We start from the raw sequence: 22,507 nt of genomic DNA on the forward strand, positions 1-22,507 counted from the left end.
TGCTATTTCTGCAACTGCAATAATGTGTAATTCTACTACTTCTACCACTAGTATTACTGTCAAATATATTACTACTGTACAACTACTGCAGCTATTTCAGTTTCTACACCACAATTGCCACTAATACTATTTGTGCAAGTTGCTATTTTTTTACAATACTGGTATTACCAGTATTTTTTTACTGTAACAACTACCTACAGTATACTGCTACTACTATTATGACAATATTAGCTACTACCACAACTGCTACTAGCACTATTTCTACAAGTTAGTGCTTGCAGCTGCAACTAATACAACTTGAAATACCAGTCATACTATGACTATGTCTACTGTTTTGCATGCTTCTACAATTACAACCACTGCTATTACTACCATCAATACTATGCTACTACTACTGCTGTTATTTCCTCTACAACTGTTACTGACAGAATATACTAGTGACAGAACTAACCAACCAAAAATAACACGTATTTCTGTATAAATTCCTAATAAAGATCACAGAGCTCTGTTGTTCTTGTGCAGCTGGTTGTGTTTTTTTTAGCACTGATGAACACTGACTGACTCTTTTGAGGAAGACTCGACAGTAAACATGTTGTTTATTTGTGACTTACCTTAAACTGGGAGCTGACTGTTGGCCGTCTGTGCTTGGAGCTGATCTTCAGAGTGTCCTGTTTGTTGCGGCTCAGTACGTGTTCAAACAGATCGTAGACAAAGTCCAATCTGACAGGCAGAGAGAAACAGTTACACGATATGAAGTCTAAACATTGTTAAATTACTTCATAATTGAATTATGAGTAAAGAACAACTGTAGTTAAAATACTTGTTACCTAACTGTCACTCATAATGTCACATATTAACGATGTTCTCCATTTACATAATTCATTTTAACTTCACGGTACTGGTCGCTCTTTCAGAAGTCACACTATGGATAACATTTAATCCTTTATGTATTACAAATACTATAAAATAAAGTAAACAAAACTTTCAACCAATATATTTAAGTCTGTAAAACAGTCTCACTAAGAGTTACTGTTACTGTATGTCTGAAAGGTTTAAGTGAAAAATCAGTCACACAAAAAAATTAAAACATTTATACTTTCATTTTTCATTAGTGCTTGATAAAAAAGTTGATGAAGAACAAAAAAGTGTTGACAGTCTATTAAGCTGTTACATATAGCACACCACACATGAGCACAGAGGAAATGATACTCAACTGACATTTTTATATTTAATAAATACACTTTTAGAACGGAGAAAGTGACATCAATATATGTTCCTCTATAGTTAAAAGTGGAGTCAAGGGAAAATATTTTTTGTCAGATGGGATACATAAATAAAGCAAAGTGGATTCCTCTCTTGAGCTAAGCAGGCATTACATAAGTGAAGGTTTTTTTAAAGTTCTTTTTCTGATGGACTCATGACGCTGAGCAAGACTCCTCTTCACAATATGTACATGTGTGGAAATATGAAGCTGTTCACTGCTGATTCCATTTAAAAAAAGACTAGTTAGAAAAGCGGCACCCACCTGCTCTCCCTCAGCAGGTTGAGGATGTCATCTCTGAAAGTGTCTCTGTTCTTCTCCAACATCCCCCTCACGTCATACACCACCTGCAACACGCCACAAGAGGGCGTCAGAGGGTTTTAAAACAACGCTGACGAGAGCAGCAGCAGCCTGTCAGCCGGAGACTGTCCTCTCACAGAAAGTGGAAGTTTTTTTAGGGATGGTCGTTATCATGAATTATAAAAGCAGGAACTTCAGGGAGACGAATGTGAAAGACAACATAGTATTTGACAATATCTGGAGATCTGTAGTAACGAGAAGTAAATAAGTTAAAAAAAACAAACCAATTTTTGTTTTTTCTGCACACCAAATGTATATTTGCTGTGATCTGGAAAAATCCACAAAAGCCATCTCTTAGTTTATCTCTCTTTTTAAACTCGATATCTATGGAAAAATTAACATTTACATTAAAGGGAAAATCCAGGAAGTTTAACAAGATGCGGGGACAGGTATGGACTTCCTGAAAATAGTCCCATTGAGGGTTTTTTAAGACTTGATTTGTCTTAAAATAAAGTGAAGTTTTAAGGAAGTTTGGACAAACTGTACATCATCATTAGTTTTCTTTTATGTACTGTATTTGTTTAATTATTCATCCATTTAGTGCGTGTGTGTGTGTGTGTGTGTGTTGTTGTGTGTATACATGCATATATTTACTATATTTGAGTGTTATCTTTAATGTTTTACACAACACTATACCAAATTAAAAATACATTAAAAGGATAGGTTCACAATCTTACAAGTCTGTCTTAAAGGACCAGAGTGAAGGATTTAGTGGCGTCTAGTGGTGAGTTTGGAGAATCTCTTTTTAGCAAATTCCCTCTTTGCGTTTCCTTGGACAGTGTTTCCCTGTTGAGCTGTGGTGGAAGTATAGTAACAAAAAGAGGGACTTTGGCACTAAAAAGACTGTAACGTTGAAAGATATCTACTTGATTTCACTCATTTGGACGCTGGAGCTTCATATTAGCTTCAGATAAACTTTTAAATACATTTTTGCACAGAGGGAGGACTGTGTAAGTGCATGATGAAGGGATCTTCTAATGGTCAGTATGAACAGGAGGAATGATTTCAGCAAGAAAAACATGTTTCACTGTTCATTTGGGCTCCTGACTGTTGTTTTTTTAAGACAGAAAATTGTGAAACTGTCCTTTAATGGTAAAAATATTAAGGTCTTACCTCTCCTGCATAGTGCTTGACTCCAAAGTAGTGAACAGCAACACGTGGTTTCACATAGAACGGGTTTTTCTGCAGCAAGAGAAAGAATTATTATCTGTAAGTCATTTCCATTATTCAACCAACACACATATTTGCAATTACAGAGAAATAAGAGGAACTGCAGATGATTACAGATCAGCTTCTGAAGGCAGAGATGATCATCTGTTTACTTAAATTATATTTGGAGGAAACTGAGGGAATTATTTATTTCTAATAATGTTGTAAAACAAGAAAATGAGAGTCTGCCAGCAGTAAAATGATTTCTGGAGTAAAAAATGGAGTCTTATATTCTTAAACATCCTTTATGTCTCCTGTTGGATGTGTCAAATGTAAATTTATTGGATCATAATCCTCTTTTACAAGGCTTTAAAGTTTCACCGAGAGTACCGCCAAAAAAAATATTTATTGAAATATTTACAAGCCCTCATATTTATTCAAATTAAACTTCAAAATGACTTTCTTTACTACTAGAGATGACATCAGTGGTCAAATCAAGTCAAGCTGTTCACAAAGAACTGTTTTCTACCAGAGATCAGTATCCTGTTAGCAACAGATGCTAACAACGTTATACATTTATTAATGCTCCATAAATTACTTTTCCTATAGCATGCAAAGTGTAATATAAACTGTCCATTAGATGATCTAAAATGTTCTCCTGTGTGTACTGGAGTCTGGGCAGCAGATAAACCTTCTAATATCCAGACGCCATGTTCTACAAACAACTAGTTAGCTAAAGCAAAAAAGATTTGATGGAAACACAGTAATGCTGCCCGGATTACGTTTTCCATTAACATATTTAAATTGTTTTCACTTGTAGCACCTACAGCATGATTTAACATTTTTATGGTTATGTTTAGGCACCAACAGCATGTGGTTCAGGTTAGAGAAATATCATGGTTTTGGTTTAATACAGAAAGAGTCAGCAATGACTTGAAGTGTGAGACATCATGTGTTTAAAGGGGATATATCATGTTTTTTGTGATTTTCTGTCATTTATATGCTGTTATAATGTGGGATGTCCATGTTCAACATGATAAATGTTGAACATGGACATGCTAGAAACATGCATAATATGTCCTTAATAACATTTAACCAAAACTTTTTATTGCCTAAATCTAACCAGTTTCATTTGAAAATATAATGTCTGTGAACGTAATCCAGGCAGGAAGTGATTATGTTTTACACCATAACATAACGGGGAAAACAAATTAGCAACATATAAAAGGTAATTTCCAGGAGTTAGGGTTGTATACACTTCCCTGCATTGTACCTGGATTATTTCTATGACATTTGTTTGAATGAACGTCACAGTTGAAAAGTCACAAGTTTAAATTTATCTTTACAAAGGCTTATAATGATGGCAGACCAAACATGAACTGAGATACATTATTTAGACTTTTTTTCTTTTTCATCCTCAGAAAAAAAGAGCTACAGTGGATGTTGATGAAAATCAGCTCTGATGACTTTCTATTCTTGATGCTTTAATGTGAATAAACTGAATTTTTCTCATTTGATATCAGAGATTTTGGCTTCACAGTATGAACTTCATCTCTTAAGTGAGTCAGAAGTTTTCACTGAGCCTCAGTCTGATTTTAACTAGAGAAACAAGCTGCAGGTCTCTGACTCTGACCTCTGAGCATTTATTTATACGTAACATATTTCTGTTCCCTGAGAAGTCCTGGAAACAGAATCGTCAGTCTGTCTGCCTGCATGAGATCAACTGCCTGAATGCAAATCAATATGTCGCTATAAAAACAAAACATTTAAATATTGAGAAATGAAGTAGATGTAGACGTACCGAGTGCTGGCTGTGGAGTTTCTCCAGTAAGGTGTCGTCTGTGGCTTTGGGGAAGTGACTCTCCTCGTTCATCAGGGCCAGGAGACCCAGTTTCTATGGAAACACAGAGAGATCATCACCATCACTAGTGCTGTAATCACCATCATCATCATCACCGTCATCATGATTGATTTCAACATGACGTTAGTTGTTATTGTTTCTTTCGCTCTTCTTAATCTCGACTCGTCTCTTGATTTTTATTGTTTTTTAATCATATAATGACTATCTTTCTCTTTGGGCATGAAAACCTCTGTTTGAGATAAATATTGCATAAAAATATTTACTTCTGATTACAGTACAAACAGTACACTTGAGTTATAACAAATTGTATCATCTTTATCATCAACAGCAGCGTCATGAGCATCATTTAAAAGTTCTCAAGTTGAGCAAGAATTTTCAATCACCGACGTACCTTCTCGATCAGATCCAGACACTCTCCGTTGTCCATCCAGTTGATGTCGACCCAAACCAGGCCTTCCCTGCAGGAAGCAGCCAAAAAAAAACATACTAGGTCACTAAGAGGCACTTAAAAACAGATGAATGAAGAGATAAACACCATTTAAAAGCAGTGGAGCTGCTCTAAACTGAAAGTAAATCAACTTTTTTGGTAAACTTCTTCCAGCAAAGAAGGAATATTTTTACCTTGACATATGCGTATGTTTTTACCCCTGACTACCTGTCTGTCTGTTAGCAAGGTGATCCAGATAAACCAGTTTACATAATTAGATGCTTTTGTGGGGGGAAAAGTATAATGTGTGAAGGAAACTACACTCAGGACGTCCAGGTTGGCAGCTAATGATTGTATTTTCATACTGTTTTATGGAAAACAACAAATGCAGAAGACAAACACTGAACGAACATATGCAGTTTTAGAGGCTTCAGCTTTGCAAATTATAAAATAGTTTGTGGAGGTTTGGACTAACCGCCTTCAGCCTGATGACCTCTTCAGCTGTGTTTTATAAATATTGAGAAACATCGGGTAACAATTTGGTCAGACTGTAATCTGCTCTGGGAAAAAAAAACCTGGGCGGATATGAAGCGATGTTTTGTGTATGTGAAATCACAATAGCTGGCAGACTGCGATGCAGGGCTTTTATTTTCCATGCTAGCTTAGCCAACCCACTCGACAAACCTCTTTATATAATCTAATTATCCAAAGTCGAAAGTGGAATAATAAAACCTTCTTCCACTTTGGTTGAACATCTTCATTTTATTCTACGCAGAAAACATCATCACCATTTTAAACATGATGAAAGTTTTGTGCTGTCGGTGTGTTATGGGTGTTAACTGTGATGTGCTTTGCTATTTACATTATTTACTGTTCTAGTATTCAAAATACTGGTCTACGACAACCTTACTTTTTGTGTGTTACCATGTTAAGTTATTATATGTTGTAGAAATGCACATTTTCTTTCCAAATAGTTAAAGCTAAAGCTAGCTACGAAAGGCTAGAAAGTCTTACTTTTTTGCCTAATGCTGTTATCTGTGATTGAAATATATCATTTTTGATGATCCTACATCTAGCTAATGTAGGTTTTTATCTTACAATATAAACAGCAGTAGCTACATTTAATCATTATGGAGCATAATGTTTGCTAAACTGCTAAAAGGTAGCTAACTAGCCTAGCTTAGCAGAATAGCATTCACTGCCATGTCAGCTTTTGACTTTAGTGGAGTTCATACCATGATTTGGAGTGGTTAAATTCCCTTTAAATTACATATTAAATATATTACACTGTAAATTATATGAATTTCAATAGAAATATTAGCAACAGGTTAATGACAGACATTAATCGAAGCAGTTAGAGTGATTTAGCTATGTATGTTTAGAACCACACCATCATTACATCATTACAATTACATAATTAAAAGGCATAAAATTAATGAATTACAAATTATCCATTTGTTAGATTGTTGGACTAAAAACTTTAAACCCTTTTTAAAATAAACTTAAGTGTTCTCTGCCTTTATAGACAAAATTAGGTAACATCTAAAACATAAGAACTACAAGTTAGATGTTGAAGGCTTGTTATAAAAACTACATTTTGTCTTACACAATGAATTATGATTGGAAATGCAGAGAAACATGAGATAAATGGAGTTTAGGAGTGGGAAAAAAAACAAAAAAAACCCCCAAAATGATTCATCACGAGTAAACAACCTCCACCTACTTGTTGTATTCAAGTTGCTCCAGGGAGAAAATGTGCTTGTTAAAATATTCCTGAAGCTTCTCATTTGCATAGTTGATGTTGAACTGCTCAAAGTGGTTGACCTGTGGGGAAACAATTAGGAAGATATTAGACACACAGAAAAACACAGACGGATAGTTAATTAACGGAAAAACAGAGAATCCCTGAGGTGTGTTGATTTCTTGATTAACAATTAAAATATGATTAAAATACTGGAATGAGAGAGAACATAAAAAAGGTCATATTGTTGTGTTTAACTAAGTGTGAGAGATTGGAATTTAATTTGATTTAGTTAAATTTAATAAACTTTATTTATCCCTGAAAGAACACACAGAAAAACAGTTGAGTTTTTATTTTCTAGATGTATTTTAGGTTGGATTTTTCCCTCTAGTTCAAACACACCTCAAAGTTCTCAAATCCAAAGATGTCCAGGATGCTGATGGATTTGAAGTCTTCTTTGCCCTTGATGCGGCTGTTGAGTTTGTGGATGATCCAGTTGAAACACTGAGAATAAAGTGCCATGGCCATGGAGTCTCTGGAGTCCACCGCCTGCATGGGATAAAGGTTATTGAACAGTCAGAATAAACCAAAAACTAAATTATGTTTTCAGAAAATCATGACAAGTCTAAATGTTTCAGGGATTTTATTTGAGTAAAACTAGAAAAAAAATAGTAAATACTATACACCTTATGGCTGTTGTTGCAATACTTTGAGATGATATTTTAATAATTACTGGAGGGTAGTTGAGTGTGTGGGAAGGTTCAGGTTTGGGTTCCACAAATATTTCTCTGCCTGTTAATATCAGCAAACTGTTATTAGCTTTATCCTCTTTAACATCTTGTTTTTGCTGGAGAGTTGTTTTACTTTACTTTAGAAGAAGAAAAAAAAGCACAAAAAATTGTTTGAGATGAGATGACCTTTGTCTGAACAAAGCAAATACTGTATATTAGTGCCAAAAAACGTGGTACTGGAAATGAGACTAAAGTTCAATGTACTGTTTTATTGGCTAATCAAAGTACACTTGAAGGACACGGCTGCAATTTTCTGCAATGTTTTTTTTTTTTAATAGTTTTTGCACAACAACAGAGGTCTACGGCACAGAGGAATGAGACATATCTGGCTTTGGATACACTCACACAATACTTTCAAGTAGGACAAGTTAATTGTTGGTTTGGCTCTGCACATTTTGTTGCCAATGAGAAAAATACAGAAACTTGCCAGCCGTATCTTTTAAACCAGTTTCAACTGTGGCCTCCGTCAGAGAGCTTCAAATATGAAATGATTTCTCACGCAAAAGATTTTTCCCTTTGTCTATGATTATTCTATGTTAATTTATCATATTACTTTATATTAACAACTATGAATGTCACTTTGTCCAAGTGGAGATGGTAAAAAGACATAAGTTAACATATATGAAGCATAATAACAAATGCACCATGCACCAATAAATGATGCACAGAAAAACACACGGTACCATATTCCACACTGAGCAATGAAAATCAATACAGAAAATAAATAAAATGAATAAATAACTTTAAAAACACAAAAGGACTACTAATGATAGACTGTGCAGGAACCTGTCTCGCCTTGTTTGTTTATCTCCTGAAACTCAAAAGCACGAACAGCCTGCTGGTGTTTAAACATGAACCCAGTTACCTATAGACTCATGATTAGTTCATCACTGAGGAAACAGATCAGGGCAATGAATCCCTGCAGGCTTTCAGAGGAGGCTTCGACCGTCACACGGCAACAACAACAAGAGAGAATAGCCGGAAAGTCCAAACAATGTTATGCTTCGCGTTTGTTTTGTTCTGCCCACAAAAGTCCCCCGAGCAGAACCTTCTTCATGCTAAAATTAGATGAATTGTTCTGGCTTTGCTTGTTTGTTAAAAGGTGACTCCAGCTCATCTCAGCGGTTGAGTCACAACATGTTGAGCTGCTACAGATTTTTATATATCTTTATGCAGTCAGATTAGATATACTTACTCTAACCAGGCTACATATGTATGTATATACAGCACTGTGCAAAAGTTTTAGGCACTTTAGATGTGTCTGATCAGCCCCAAATTTATTCTGCAGCATGACAACAAGCCCAAACATCCAGCCAGAGTTATAAATAAATATCTTCAGCAGCAAGAAGAACAAGCAGTCCTGCAACAGATGGTTTGGCCCCCCACAGAGCCCTGATCTCAACATCATGGAGTCAGTCTGGGATTAACATGAAGAGACAGAAGAAGAACTTCTCCAAGATGCAGGAACAACCGACCTGCTGAGTACCTGAAACACTGTGGAGAACCGCTGCTGTTATATTTAGAAGCATCCCTAACACTTTTGCACAGTCCTGTATGTGTAAAAAACATTCTTTTATCCAGATGTTATCATACAGGTGAGGCAGCTGGGGTTACCGACCTGTTCCACAGTGAGCGGTGTGCAGATCTCCTCGCCCCTGAGGATCATGGACCGGTGGGTCAAGACCTCGGCCAGCTGATCTGTGTTCAGCCCCAGAAGGTCTGACGTCCGGCTGAGAGCTGCAGACACGTGAAACACACAACCCTCATTATCAGAGGTTTCAGGTCTGCAGGTTCGATTGATAAAAAGCTTCTACAGGCCTTTGTCTATACTTGATTTAAAAACAGTTCTCCAAATATTTTTTAAATATCCATCAGAGACAGAAATGTGTTAAAAATGTACTCTTGCATAACATCCAGCAGAGTCCAGTAAAACCTCAGGAGGCAAACCAGTGATCATGTCAGCATGATGTCCACTGATCAATAACTGCTGTCATGACCTTTAAAAGCACGACCTTTGACTCTTGAATATTAAACACATTTGCATTTGTTTAGCATGCCGATAAAGGTCACTTCAGGGCCAAATAAGACCGTTAACACAAAGGTCAAAGCTGTCTGTGCTACAGAAAATCTATAGAGAAAGTTAATGATGCTCAACATCCTCGGTGTGTTTTTATTTAGGAAGATTAGTCTTCAAAAAAACTGTGTGAAAGTTACAGAACATAAAAATACTTAGCAAAAATAATAGACTGAGATTTGGACTGTTTCATAGGAGAGAAAGGAAGAAAGAAATGAGTTTAAACAGCAAAATACAATGTTTGTCATTGAGCGTTTTCTGATCCCATATCTCTGTCAACAGAACATCTCCTGTTAGTGCCTGTCACTGTCACAAATCACTGTTACAGAAAATATTTGATAATTTAATGATCTGTCACTGCCATGGTTAAGTTTTTGTTAGAGGTTTAGACACAAAAACTGGTTACAGGTAAAAGAAAACAACGCAGACTGTCGATAAGAAACTAGAAACTGCACATTTTGTTGAATCAATCACACTTAGAAAAAGAAAGACAAGCAGTATTTTAATACTTTTTACAATATTTATACTGTTTGGATCTCTGCTTTAATCCTTATATACTGTTCGGGTCAAATTTGACCCATTTTTACATTTGAGAGCGGTAAAAACACCTTTCCTTCTTTGAGCCTGAAATTTTATGACTTTTTCCAAAGTGACCCAAGAATGTACAAAAAGGGAAATATTTTAACTATTTTGGTAAAGGAAAGGGTCAAATTTGACCCATATTTATTCAGCAATTCAAAAAATATTCATTGAAATCAATATGTTCCATTCTGGAACGTGGTATGTTCCATTCTAGAATGTGATTGTGGTAGCATGTGTTCCATTCTAGAATGTGATAAGTTCCATTCTGGAATGTGATTGTTCCATTAAAGAGTTTAATATGTGCGATTCTGCAATGTGATTGTTCTATTCTAGAATGTGATTGTGGTTGAATGTGTTCCATTCTGGAACATGATATGTTCCATTCTGAAATGTGATTGTTCCATTCTAGAATGTGATATGTTGCATTCTGGAATGTGGTATGTTCCATTCTGGAATGTGGTATGTTCCATTCTGGAATGTTATTGTGGTAGAATATGTTCCATTCTGGAGCGTGATATGCTCGATTTTGGAATGTGGTTGTAAGGTTAGTTTTACCATTCTGGAATGGGATTGTTACACTGTAGAACATGATGAGTTCCATTCTGGAATCACATTCTAGAATGGAACAATCACATTGCAGAATGGAACATATCACGTTCCAGAATGGAACACATTCTACCACAATCACATTCCAGAATGGAACTTATCACATTCTAGAATGGAACACATGCTACCAGAATCACATTCTAGAATGGAACATACCACGTTCCAGAATGGAACATATTCTACCAAAATGACATTCCAGAATGGAACATATCACATTCTAGAATGGAACATATCATGTTCCAGAATGGAACGTATTACACTCTAGAATGGAACAATCACATTCCAGAATGGAACTCATCATGTTCTACAGTGTAACAATCCCCTTCCAGAATGGTAAAACTAACCTTACAACCACATTCCAAAATGGAACATACCACGTTCCAGAATGGAACATATTCTACCACAATGACATTCTAGAATGGAACATATCACATTCTAGAATGGAACACATTCTACCACAATCACATTCCAGAATGGAACAATCACATTGCAGAATGGAACATATCACGTTCCAGAATGGAACACATTCTATCACAATCACATTCCAGAATGGAACTTATCACATTCTAGAATGGAACATGTCACATTCCAGAATGGAACATCCTACATTCCAGAATGGAACATACTACATTCCAGAATGGAACAATTACATTCTAGAATGGAACACATGCTATCACAATCACATTCTAGAATGGAACAACCACTTTGCAGAATGGAACATATTACACTCTAGAATGGAACAATCACATTCCAGAATGGAACTCATCATGTTCTACAGTGTAACAATCCCATTCCAGTATGGTAAAACTAACCTTACAACCACATTCCAAAATGGAACATATCACGTTCCAGAATGGAACTTATCACGTTCAAGAATGGAACACATGCTATCACAATCACATTCTAGAATGGAACAATCACATTGCAGAATGGAACATATCACGTTCCAGAATGGAACACATTCTACCACAATCACATTCCAGAATGGAATGTATCACTTTCTAGAATGGATAAATCACATTCCAAAATGGAACTCATCATGTTCTACAGTGTAACAATCCTATTCCAGAATGGTAAAACTAACCTTACAACCACATTCCAAAATGGAACATACCACGTTCCAGAATGGAACATATTCTACCACAATGACATTCCAGAATGGAACATATCACATTCTAGAATGGAACACATTCTACCACAATCACATTCCAGAATGGAACAATCACATTGCAGAATGGAACATATCACGTTCCAGAATGGAACACATTCTACCACAATCACATTCCAGAATGGAACTTATCACATTCTAGAATGGAACATGTCACATTCCAGAATGGAACATACTACATTCCAGAATGGAACGATTACATTCTAGAATGGAACACATGCTATCACAATCACATTCTAGAATGGAACAACCACTTTGCAGAATGGAACATATTACACTCTAGAATGGAACAATCCCATTCCAGAATGGTAAAACTAACCTTACAACCACATTCCAAAATGGAACATACCACGTTCCAGAATGGAACATATTCTACCACAATCACATTCCATCATGGAACAATCACATTGCAGAATGGAACATATCACGTTCCAGAATGGAACACATTCTACCACAATCACATTCCAGAATGGAACTTATCACATTCTAGAATGGAACATGTCACATTCCAAATTGGAACATACTACATTCCAGAATGGAACATACTACATTCCAGAATGGAACGATTACATTCTAGAATGGAACACATGCTATCACAATCACATTCTAGAATGGAACAACCACTTTGCAGAATGGAACATATTACACTCTAGAATGGAACAATCCCATTCCAGAATGGTAAAACTAACCTTACAACCACATTCCAAAATGGAACATATCACATTCCAGAATGGAACTTATCACATTCTAGAATGGAACATGTCACATTCCAGAATGGAACATACTACATTCCAGAATGGAACATACTACATTCCAGAATGGAACAATTACATTCTAGAATGGAACACATGCTATCACAATCACATTCTAGAATGGAACAACCACTTTGCAGAATGGAACATATTACACTCTAGAATGGAAAAATCACATTCCAGAATGGAACATATCACATTCTAGAATGGAACACATTCTACCACAATCACATTCCAGAATGGAACTTATCACATTCTAGAATGGAACATACTACCATCCAGAATGGAACATACTACATTCCAGAATGGAACGATTACATTCTAGAATGGAACACATGCTATCACAATGACATTCTAGAATGGAACAACCACTTTGCAGAATGGAACATATTACACTCTAGAATGGAACAATCCCATTCCAGAATGGTAAAACTAACCTTACAACCACATTCCAAAATGGAACATATCACATTCCAGAATGGAACACATGCTATCACACAATCACATTCCAGTTTGGAACATACTACGTTCCAGAATGGAACATATCACATTCTAGAAGGGAACACATGCTACCACAATCACATTCCAGAACGGAACAATCACATTCCAGAATGGAACTTATCACATTCTAGAATGGAACATATGCTATCACGAACGCATTCTAGAATGGAACAACCACATTCCAGAATGGAACAACCACATTCCAGAATGGAACGTATCACTTTCTAGAATGGGATCATCACGTTCTAGAATACAACAATCACATTCCAGAATGGTAAAACTAACCTCTCAACCACATTCCAGAATGGAACATATCACATTCTAGAATGGAACACATGCTATCACACAATCACATTCCAGGTTAGAACATACTACGTTCCAGAATGGAACTTATCACGTTCAAGAATGGAACACATGCTATCACACAATCACATTCCAGATTGGAACATACTACGTTCCAGAATGGAACTTATCACGTTCAAGAATGGAACACATGCTATCACAATCACATTGCAGAATGGAACATACTACATTCCAGAATGGAACTTATCACATTCTAGAATGGAACATACCACGTTCCAGGATGGAACATATTCTACCACAATGACATTCCAGAATGGAATGTATCACTTTCTAGAATGGATAAATCACATTCCAAAATGGAACTCATCATGTTCTACAGTGTAACAATCCTATTCCAGAATGGTAAAACTAACCTTACAACCACATTCCAAAATGGAACATACCACGTTCCAGAATGGAACATATTCTACCACAATGACATTCCAGAATGGAACATATCACATTCTAGAATGGAACACATTCTACCACAATCACATTCCAGAATGGAACAATCACATTGCAGAATGGAACATATCACGTTCCAGAATGGAACACATTCTACCACAATCACATTCCAGAATGGAACTTATCACATTCTAGAATGGAACATGTCACATTCCAGAATGGAACATACTACATTCCAGAATGGAACGATTACATTCTAGAATGGAACACATGCTATCACAATCACATTCTAGAATGGAACAACCACTTTGCAGAATGGAACATATTACACTCTAGAATGGAACAATCCCATTCCAGAATGGTAAAACTAACCTTACAACCACATTCCAAAATGGAACATACCACGTTCCAGAATGGAACATATTCTACCACAATCACATTCCATCATGGAACAATCACATTGCAGAATGGAACATATCACGTTCCAGAATGGAACACATTCTACCACAATCACATTCCAGAATGGAACTTATCACATTCTAGAATGGAACATGTCACATTCCAAATTGGAACATACTACATTCCAGAATGGAACATACTACATTCCAGAATGGAACGATTACATTCTAGAATGGAACACATGCTATCACAATCACATTCTAGAATGGAACAACCACTTTGCAGAATGGAACATATTACACTCTAGAATGGAACAATCCCATTCCAGAATGGTAAAACTAACCTTACAACCACATTCCAAAATGGAACATATCACATTCCAGAATGGAACTTATCACATTCTAGAATGGAACATGTCACATTCCAGAATGGAACATACTACATTCCAGAATGGAACATACTACATTCCAGAATGGAACAATTACATTCTAGAATGGAACACATGCTATCACAATCACATTCTAGAATGGAACAACCACTTTGCAGAATGGAACATATTACACTCTAGAATGGAAAAATCACATTCCAGAATGGAACATATCACATTCTAGAATGGAACACATTCTACCACAATCACATTCCAGAATGGAACTTATCACATTCTAGAATGGAACATACTACCATCCAGAATGGAACATACTACATTCCAGAATGGAACGATTACATTCTAGAATGGAACACATGCTATCACAATGACATTCTAGAATGGAACAACCACTTTGCAGAATGGAACATATTACACTCTAGAATGGAACAATCCCATTCCAGAATGGTAAAACTAACCTTACAACCACATTCCAAAATGGAACATATCACATTCCAGAATGGAACACATGCTATCACACAATCACATTCCAGTTTGGAACATACTACGTTCCAGAATGGAACATATCACATTCTAGAAGGGAACACATGCTACCACAATCACATTCCAGAACGGAACAATCACATTCCAGAATGGAACTTATCACATTCTAGAATGGAACATATGCTATCACGAACGCATTCTAGAATGGAACAACCACATTCCAGAATGGAACAACCACATTCCAGAATGGAACGTATCACTTTCTAGAATGGGATCATCACGTTCTAGAATACAACAATCACATTCCAGAATGGTAAAACTAACCTCTCAACCACATTCCAGAATGGAACATATCACATTCTAGAATGGAACACATGCTATCACACAATCACATTCCAGGTTAGAACATACTACGTTCCAGAATGGAACTTATCACGTTCAAGAATGGAACACATGCTATCACACAATCACATTCCAGATTGGAACATACTACGTTCCAGAATGGAACTTATCACGTTCAAGAATGGAACACATGCTATCACAATCACATTGCAGAATGGAACATACTACATTCCAGAATGGAACTTATCACATTCTAGAATGGAACATACCACGTTCCAGGATGGAACATATTCTACCACAATGACATTCCAGAATGGAACATATCACATTCTAGAATGGAACATATCATGTTCCAGAATGGAACGTATTACACTCTAGAATGGAACAATCACATTCCAGAATGGAACTCATCATGTTTATAATATCTTTACATTCTCCAGTTTGAGGTAACATAGGAGCAGTTTACTGTTATATGAATGTTTTTTCTCCATAAACAAATATAATAAAACTTAAAGAATACACTCTCTCTGCTCTCTGAAAGCTTCATTAGGGATTAATCACCCATGTATTAATGATACTAATAAGGTATTTATGAATTAAAAGTACACTTGTGGTTCAGAAGTTTGATATAGAGACTAAATATGAGTCAGAATAGGACCAGTATGTAAAGGTTAAAAGAAAGGAGATGAAAGAAAAATTAAATATATCACTCACATAGTTACTGTATACATGTACATTACCACGAGAGGTCCTTTCAGGTAAACGTAAACATACAGTAGGTCATTTTAGGCTTTTGTACAAATAAGTAATATGATTGTTTTTCTTGTGAGGACACTGTCAAGATTGAAAAATAAGAAAGAAGTTGGAATAAAGAGAAAGATGTTAAATGAGGTGTGAACCAGAGGAACATGAGGAACATCTTTCTAACCTGATTTGGAGGAGACTTGCGCTCCTCCGGCTGTCATGAACTCGATGTTCCCCGTGTGGAGGATCCCAGCCAGGAGCCGCAGGATCTCCCCGATGTTCTCCTCTGTGAACTGCATCGTTCGCATGGCATTCTGGGAAGGCAACCACAAACACACACACACACACACACACACACACACACACACACACACACACAGAGGAGATGAAACTGATGAAAACCTTCCGATCGAAGGCTGTGATGGACTCGTGTTGAATTATTATTCACCGGATGGTTTTGTTTCTTTTGGGTCTGTTGTTAGTTACAATCCGTCTCCGGCAGCTGATTTATCTTTTGGGTGAATTTTGGAGGTTTTGGACTGATTTGAAGTGTTTTGTATCTGTCGGTTTGGGTTTGGCAGCAGCGGTTTCACTTTTCAGTCTCACCAGGATCAAATGTTCAGAGAGTTTCTAACTCTGTTTTATGGTTATGAATGAATGAGTCCCAAACAGAAATATATGTTAATGTATGTGAGAAATGTCAAAACATGAACAGTTTCCATATTTAAATGGAATGGAATCATAGAATCTGGACATTTTCTTTTAAAAAAAATGACTAAAAATGATGAATCAATTATCAAAATAGTTTTATGATTAGTTTAACAGTTGGCAACTAATCAATTAATTGACTAATCCTTGCAGCTCTAAAACAACAGTAGTCCCTAAATTAATTGGTCTTGAAAGTAATTATTAGTTTAAGCATGAAATGTACTGTATTTATGTATAAATGTGTGTTCTGGGTCGGGGTCCTGCGTACCAGAACATCCTGAAAAGTGCCTGTGTCGTTGATTGTCTTGTCGGCGGGGCAGCCGGACTGTCTCAGGTAGTGGTAGCTGTCAGGGTGCGTCAACCCGAACGCCTCTGCAACAACACAAACACAAAGATTTGTTTCACGTTTTATCCAAATATGTTCATAAACTGTTTTATTATCTTCAGATTATCCTTCTCTCCACTAGGTATCATGTTACAGCTGTATGTTTAATGAAATATATTCTGTTTTTACAATACTTTATCTGTTCATATTACTGTGAGTACATCTTGTTTTTGTTTTTCTTTATTAGAGTAATGGGACAGAGTACAAAAATGTAACAATTAAGACAGAAATGGGGACACAGATATAACAAAACCTACAGACAATAACACAAAACAGTGAGACGTAACAAACAGATGGTAGTGATTTTTAGTTGTTTATGTTAATGAGAGACATTTTGCATCTGTATGTGCGTCTGTGCATGTATGAAAGTATGTTGTGTGTTCATGTATGCATAAAGGGAACATGCAGGTGAGTGCGAGGAGGAAGACAAGGGCTCACCCCTCTGCTGGCTGTTGGTTCCTGCTAACAGGGCGTAGAAGATGTGGTAGTTTCTCTCCCCTGGGTTCTGTCTGACCACTCGGTTCTGTGAGGGAAAGAGGAAGCACTGCTGAGTATAAAATATTTATATGAACACAAACATGCACACACTGGTCTTTAAGTGGCACTCCAACCCAAATATATCTTTTTTAGCATCAAAAGCTAACCCGCTGTCAGCCTGAAATGTGTCTGTAAAAATGTTTTTTTGTGGTTTTTATAGAGAACAGACGCTGGAATCAGTTTGTCAGCTTTAAAGGAGAAATCATGGATTTATAATCTGGATACAGTGTTGGAGGTGGGGCTCTGTTTATTCCTTCCTGCTGTAAAGAAATTAGCCGCGTGCTGCGAACACTCTATGGGCCCAACGCGCTCATAAAGCCAAAGACTTCCGCTAACGTCTGGTTTAGCCCTCTGGCTACCTTGAATGGGGTTAAAACTATCCAATCATGTGGCTCTTCTAGACTTTCCAAATGTTATCGGACCCGACGGATCGAATTTTGACAGTTAAATGAGTCATTTCGCGGGGGTTTTAAAGCCGCTCATTTTCACATGATTGTGTGTGTGAGAAAAATTCTTTTGGGCCCCTGTTGGACCTGGAAGTTGTAATTTCACGGTTTGGCCACTATGTCAAATTGGCTTCAAAGCCTGCTGCTCTTCCTAGGGGGTTTGGGAAAAATCCCTTCAGAAAGTTCTCAAATCATTATCCACTTCTCTCTTTGACATTGCTTCTGTGTTGCACTTTCCTTAAAACTTAAGAAGCCATATTTGAGAAGAGTGAACACAGCGATAGGCAGATAAGAAGGGGATTATGCTGCAGGAGAGGTGTCTGTAAAGGTTTTGATTCTAGTTTTTCAGCCGTGAAGTCGTCACCGCTTGAGATCCGTACTGTGACAGACATGATTTTCTTGTGAAAGACGGATCTTTTTAAACAGCCACCGTTCATCCCTACAGGATGTCTGAAGATTGATTTGGGTGAAGTTTCACCTTTAAAAAAGGCACTCAAATGCAAATACAGGTTTAGTAGGAGGAACGACACTCACCTTCTCTAAGAGGTCTGTGATCAGAAGAAGTGTGAGTCAAGGTTCACAACAGTCAGAGAGGACTGAGATAGTTTTACTCAAGCAAAGACTTGTAGCCACGACGCTACATTTGCTAGCTAGTTAGCCAACACCTGACTTTTCATGTTCAAACCAACCATATTTGCCACTAGATTAACAAGCTAGTCGGCTAACCTTGAACACCAGGGACATAACGGATGATTTATATGAGCAAACACTTAAAGGAAATGGAATTTTATGTTCACTATCATCAAAAAATGCTTCAAAAAATGCAGTTTGCTTCTTGCTTCTTTCCACTTTGTTTGTTAATTATTATAAATTACAAAATGATGATGGTGATGAAGATTATTATTACAAAATAATTCAGTGATAATTCATAATTTATTTGTTCTGACTACCATCCCTCACCACCTATCATCCTCTTGAAGCACAATTCTTCACAGTTCTCACAGAAAATTAATTGATCAGATTCTCCCTACACGTTATCAGTCTATCTATAATTTTCTCACCCTGTTTGTCCATTTTGTATTTCTGTAATTTTGCTTTCTTGCTCTATTCTGTAAACACAACATCTACTGCATGTCCGTCCGTCCTGAAAACTTTTTCCTCATCAGAATCAAGGCTCTGAGGACGCAGGATGTTGTGTTGCTGTACAGATTGTAAAGCTCTCTAAGGCAAATGTGTGGTTTGTGATATTGGGTTATACAAACAAACTGACTTGACTTTACATTCTGCATATCTTTGCCCTCAAAAGCTGCTCTGACATCCATTCAAGCACTTCCTTCCGATACAACAAGCCCGGCTAGTGGAAGGAAGTTGCGGCCACTTAACGCTGAGTGGCTTTTAAAAAGGATACAGTCAACGATTCTGCCTCCCTGGATGTTGCCCTTCTGGCTGAAATGCAGCTGGACAAACTTCCCAAAGCGGCTGGAGTTGTTGTTGTAGACGGTCTTGGCGTTTCCAAAGGCCTCCATGATTGGACTGTAAGAGCAGTGAAGGAGCAGGATCATTAACCAGGCGACAAACACGGCTTCTCTGGAAGTTAAACTGTTACCATCTTATATACTTAACTTTAAATCAAATGAATAATTACCTGCTCTCCAGCAGCGCCTCCTCCACATGCGACGTCCTGTCTCGGGATGATACCTCCAGGGAGTGCTGGCTCATGGCCGACAGGAACTTCAGGATCAGTTTGGTGCTTTCTGTTTTCCCGGCTCCACTCTCGCCACTGAAGAGGGGAAAAATAAAAAGACAAATGGTAAGACTCCCTATAATCCAACCCAGAGTGCCCTTAAACAAGCAAGCCAAAGGGTTGCTGTCATATAGCTGACCTCTGACCTCCCTGGAAACAGGCGGCAAGAGACAAATTACTTCCCTAAAAAAAATAAGTATTACCATATTTATTCTAGTTTAGGTTATTTTTCTTATTGGACAGATGTATTTTCAGTCACAGAAAATAATGTACAAGAAAAATATTAATTAAAAACTTGATAAAAGTATTTCAAACATCTTATTTAGTTGAAAAATATATATTTTCACCTGTTTTTTTTCTCTGAGAATAAAAATATTTAACAGATATTCTTGAGCTACTCGGTGCATTTCCTCCACCCTCCGCCATGTTGAATTTATGATTCAATATCACAAAATCACAGAGAGTCAAAAATTACATTCAGATGGGATTGTAGAGAACACTTTGGGGGTTCAACACCTGGTAGTTGGGACATGGTACTCCAACTTAAATGGTTCAAGATGGCTTCTAAATATCTGTCCGCTGTAGTGGACACCATGAATGAATCTTCTTCTTCATCTTCAGATGTTGTAGCAGAAGCCGTAACAGTACTTGTATTAATAACAGCAGTAATAGAAGAAGTAAAAGCAGTCAGAGCAGGACTAATAGTAACAGTACTTGCAGTAATACTAGTAATACCTAAAGACATATGTTACCTTTTGTTTCTGATGTTTTATGATGATCTCTACAGCAGATAAATGTTCAGAGCATGAGCTTGAAGGCGCTTAAGTACTTTCAACTTTATGACCATCTTTCATAAATAATATTGATTTTATCTCTTTAGTGTTATTAAAGGTCATGGTCTGGTTTTCTTTGGTCTTTTATGAGCAGAGATAACATGACCTCAGTTCCAGAGTACTGTGCAGCAGAAAAGGAGACATAAACTGTTTTTAATTTAAACTTTGAATGGGTGGAATGAGTCAGTCAGTCTTTATTTAGTGTGACTGTGAGTCTTTGCATGCAGGTTATTGATTTGTTGAATAAACACCTGCTCATGTGTTTAAAAGAAAATTGGGTAAGAAGTGAATAAAGTGTTGATGACTGACTAATGACTGATCGACACGCAGGGATTTCAAAACTCAACCACTAGATGGCGCACTGCACACTTCCAACCATCTATAAATCATCATCTACTGTTTCTGGTCTATAAATGTAACCCAGGATTCATCAACACCAACAGGCCACATGAAGATGAATATGATGGTAAATCCTTCATCTTAATTTCCACGAGTGAGGACTGAAATATGTGTGTGTGTGTGTGTGTGTGTGTGTGTGTGTGTGTGTGTGTGTGTGTGTGTGTGGAGGTACTACAGGGAGACTCACATGACAGTGGGGTTGGGGTGGGGGGGGAATTGCAGCGTAGTGGAACGATGAAAGTTGAATGAATCTGATTCATGTGGGAACAATAAACAAACAGGAATGCTTGCAGAGCAGACTATCAAGATTAAGGTTAACCAGATTTAGTCAGACGGAAAAACAAAATGTTACGTACGAGATGGACAGATTTTTTTTTGACTCAGAAAACAACATGATGGTCATCAAGCGAATATACCAGTAAAGAATCTAAATATGAGCAAGTATGTAAAGTTTAAAGCTGTAATATTCAATTTTTTTATTCCTGTAGCTCTACAGGGAGTTTTAGCATCTTTTAGCTTATTGTTTTGGTTTTACAGCCTATAACTTTACTGTTTTAGTTCACTGTTACAGCTCTCATCAACCTGCCGGCACCAAACAGCAGTGAGACAAAGTTAGCAACTACTTGCTGAACATTATGAAGCAGTTTGCAGTTGGTGAATATTAAGACTCAGATTTGTCTGATGGCCAGAAACACGACTCCAAATGAATGATGCACTAGATGTTATTAGTGCACAGTTTGCTAACAGACTATAACAATGTCATAAAGGTGATAATATATTCATGTAAATCAATTATTGCTGCTTTAACTTGCACCTTTACTTGAGTATTTGGCACAACAGTAACTCAAGTAAAGGAAACATGCAGCTCATATTCTCAACACTGTTCTTTCAACTTAATAACTTTGTACATTTGTTGCACCCCCAAATTGTTACTGGATAATAGAATTAAATTGGTTTACAAAGGGCATGAATCAAAACTTTAACTCTTTCTATACCTTTACTATGACAGAATTTACTTCAGACTTCTTTCAGAACAGTATTTTTTTATATGATATTGCTACATTCAGTAAGAAGAGGAGCTG

General features: G+C 36.9%; 1 protein-coding gene across 1 annotated transcript in view; it reads right to left on the reverse strand.

Moving 5' to 3' along the window:
• Positions 1–22,507, reverse strand: part of myo10 (myosin X) — a 155,569-nt gene that overhangs the window by 36,823 nt on the left and 96,239 nt on the right. Inside the window, exons 5-18 of the mRNA XM_042429034.1 lie at positions 20,095–20,229; positions 19,858–19,982; positions 18,984–18,997; positions 17,905–17,989; positions 17,350–17,453; positions 16,558–16,687; positions 9,209–9,327; positions 7,202–7,348; positions 6,782–6,882; positions 5,023–5,089; positions 4,572–4,664; positions 2,735–2,803; positions 1,526–1,608; positions 612–720 (exon numbers count right to left, since the gene is read on the reverse strand). Coding sequence (XP_042284968.1) covers positions 612–720; positions 1,526–1,608; positions 2,735–2,803; positions 4,572–4,664; positions 5,023–5,089; positions 6,782–6,882; positions 7,202–7,348; positions 9,209–9,327; positions 16,558–16,687; positions 17,350–17,453; positions 17,905–17,989; positions 18,984–18,997; positions 19,858–19,982; positions 20,095–20,229 — 1,381 coding nt within the window. The remainder of the gene's footprint in view (positions 1–611; positions 721–1,525; positions 1,609–2,734; positions 2,804–4,571; positions 4,665–5,022; positions 5,090–6,781; positions 6,883–7,201; positions 7,349–9,208; positions 9,328–16,557; positions 16,688–17,349; positions 17,454–17,904; positions 17,990–18,983; positions 18,998–19,857; positions 19,983–20,094; positions 20,230–22,507) is intronic.

The sequence above is a fragment of the Thunnus maccoyii genome, chromosome 12 (assembly GCF_910596095.1).
Source record: "Thunnus maccoyii chromosome 12, fThuMac1.1, whole genome shotgun sequence".
Taxonomy (NCBI): Eukaryota; Metazoa; Chordata; class Actinopteri; order Scombriformes; family Scombridae; genus Thunnus; species Thunnus maccoyii.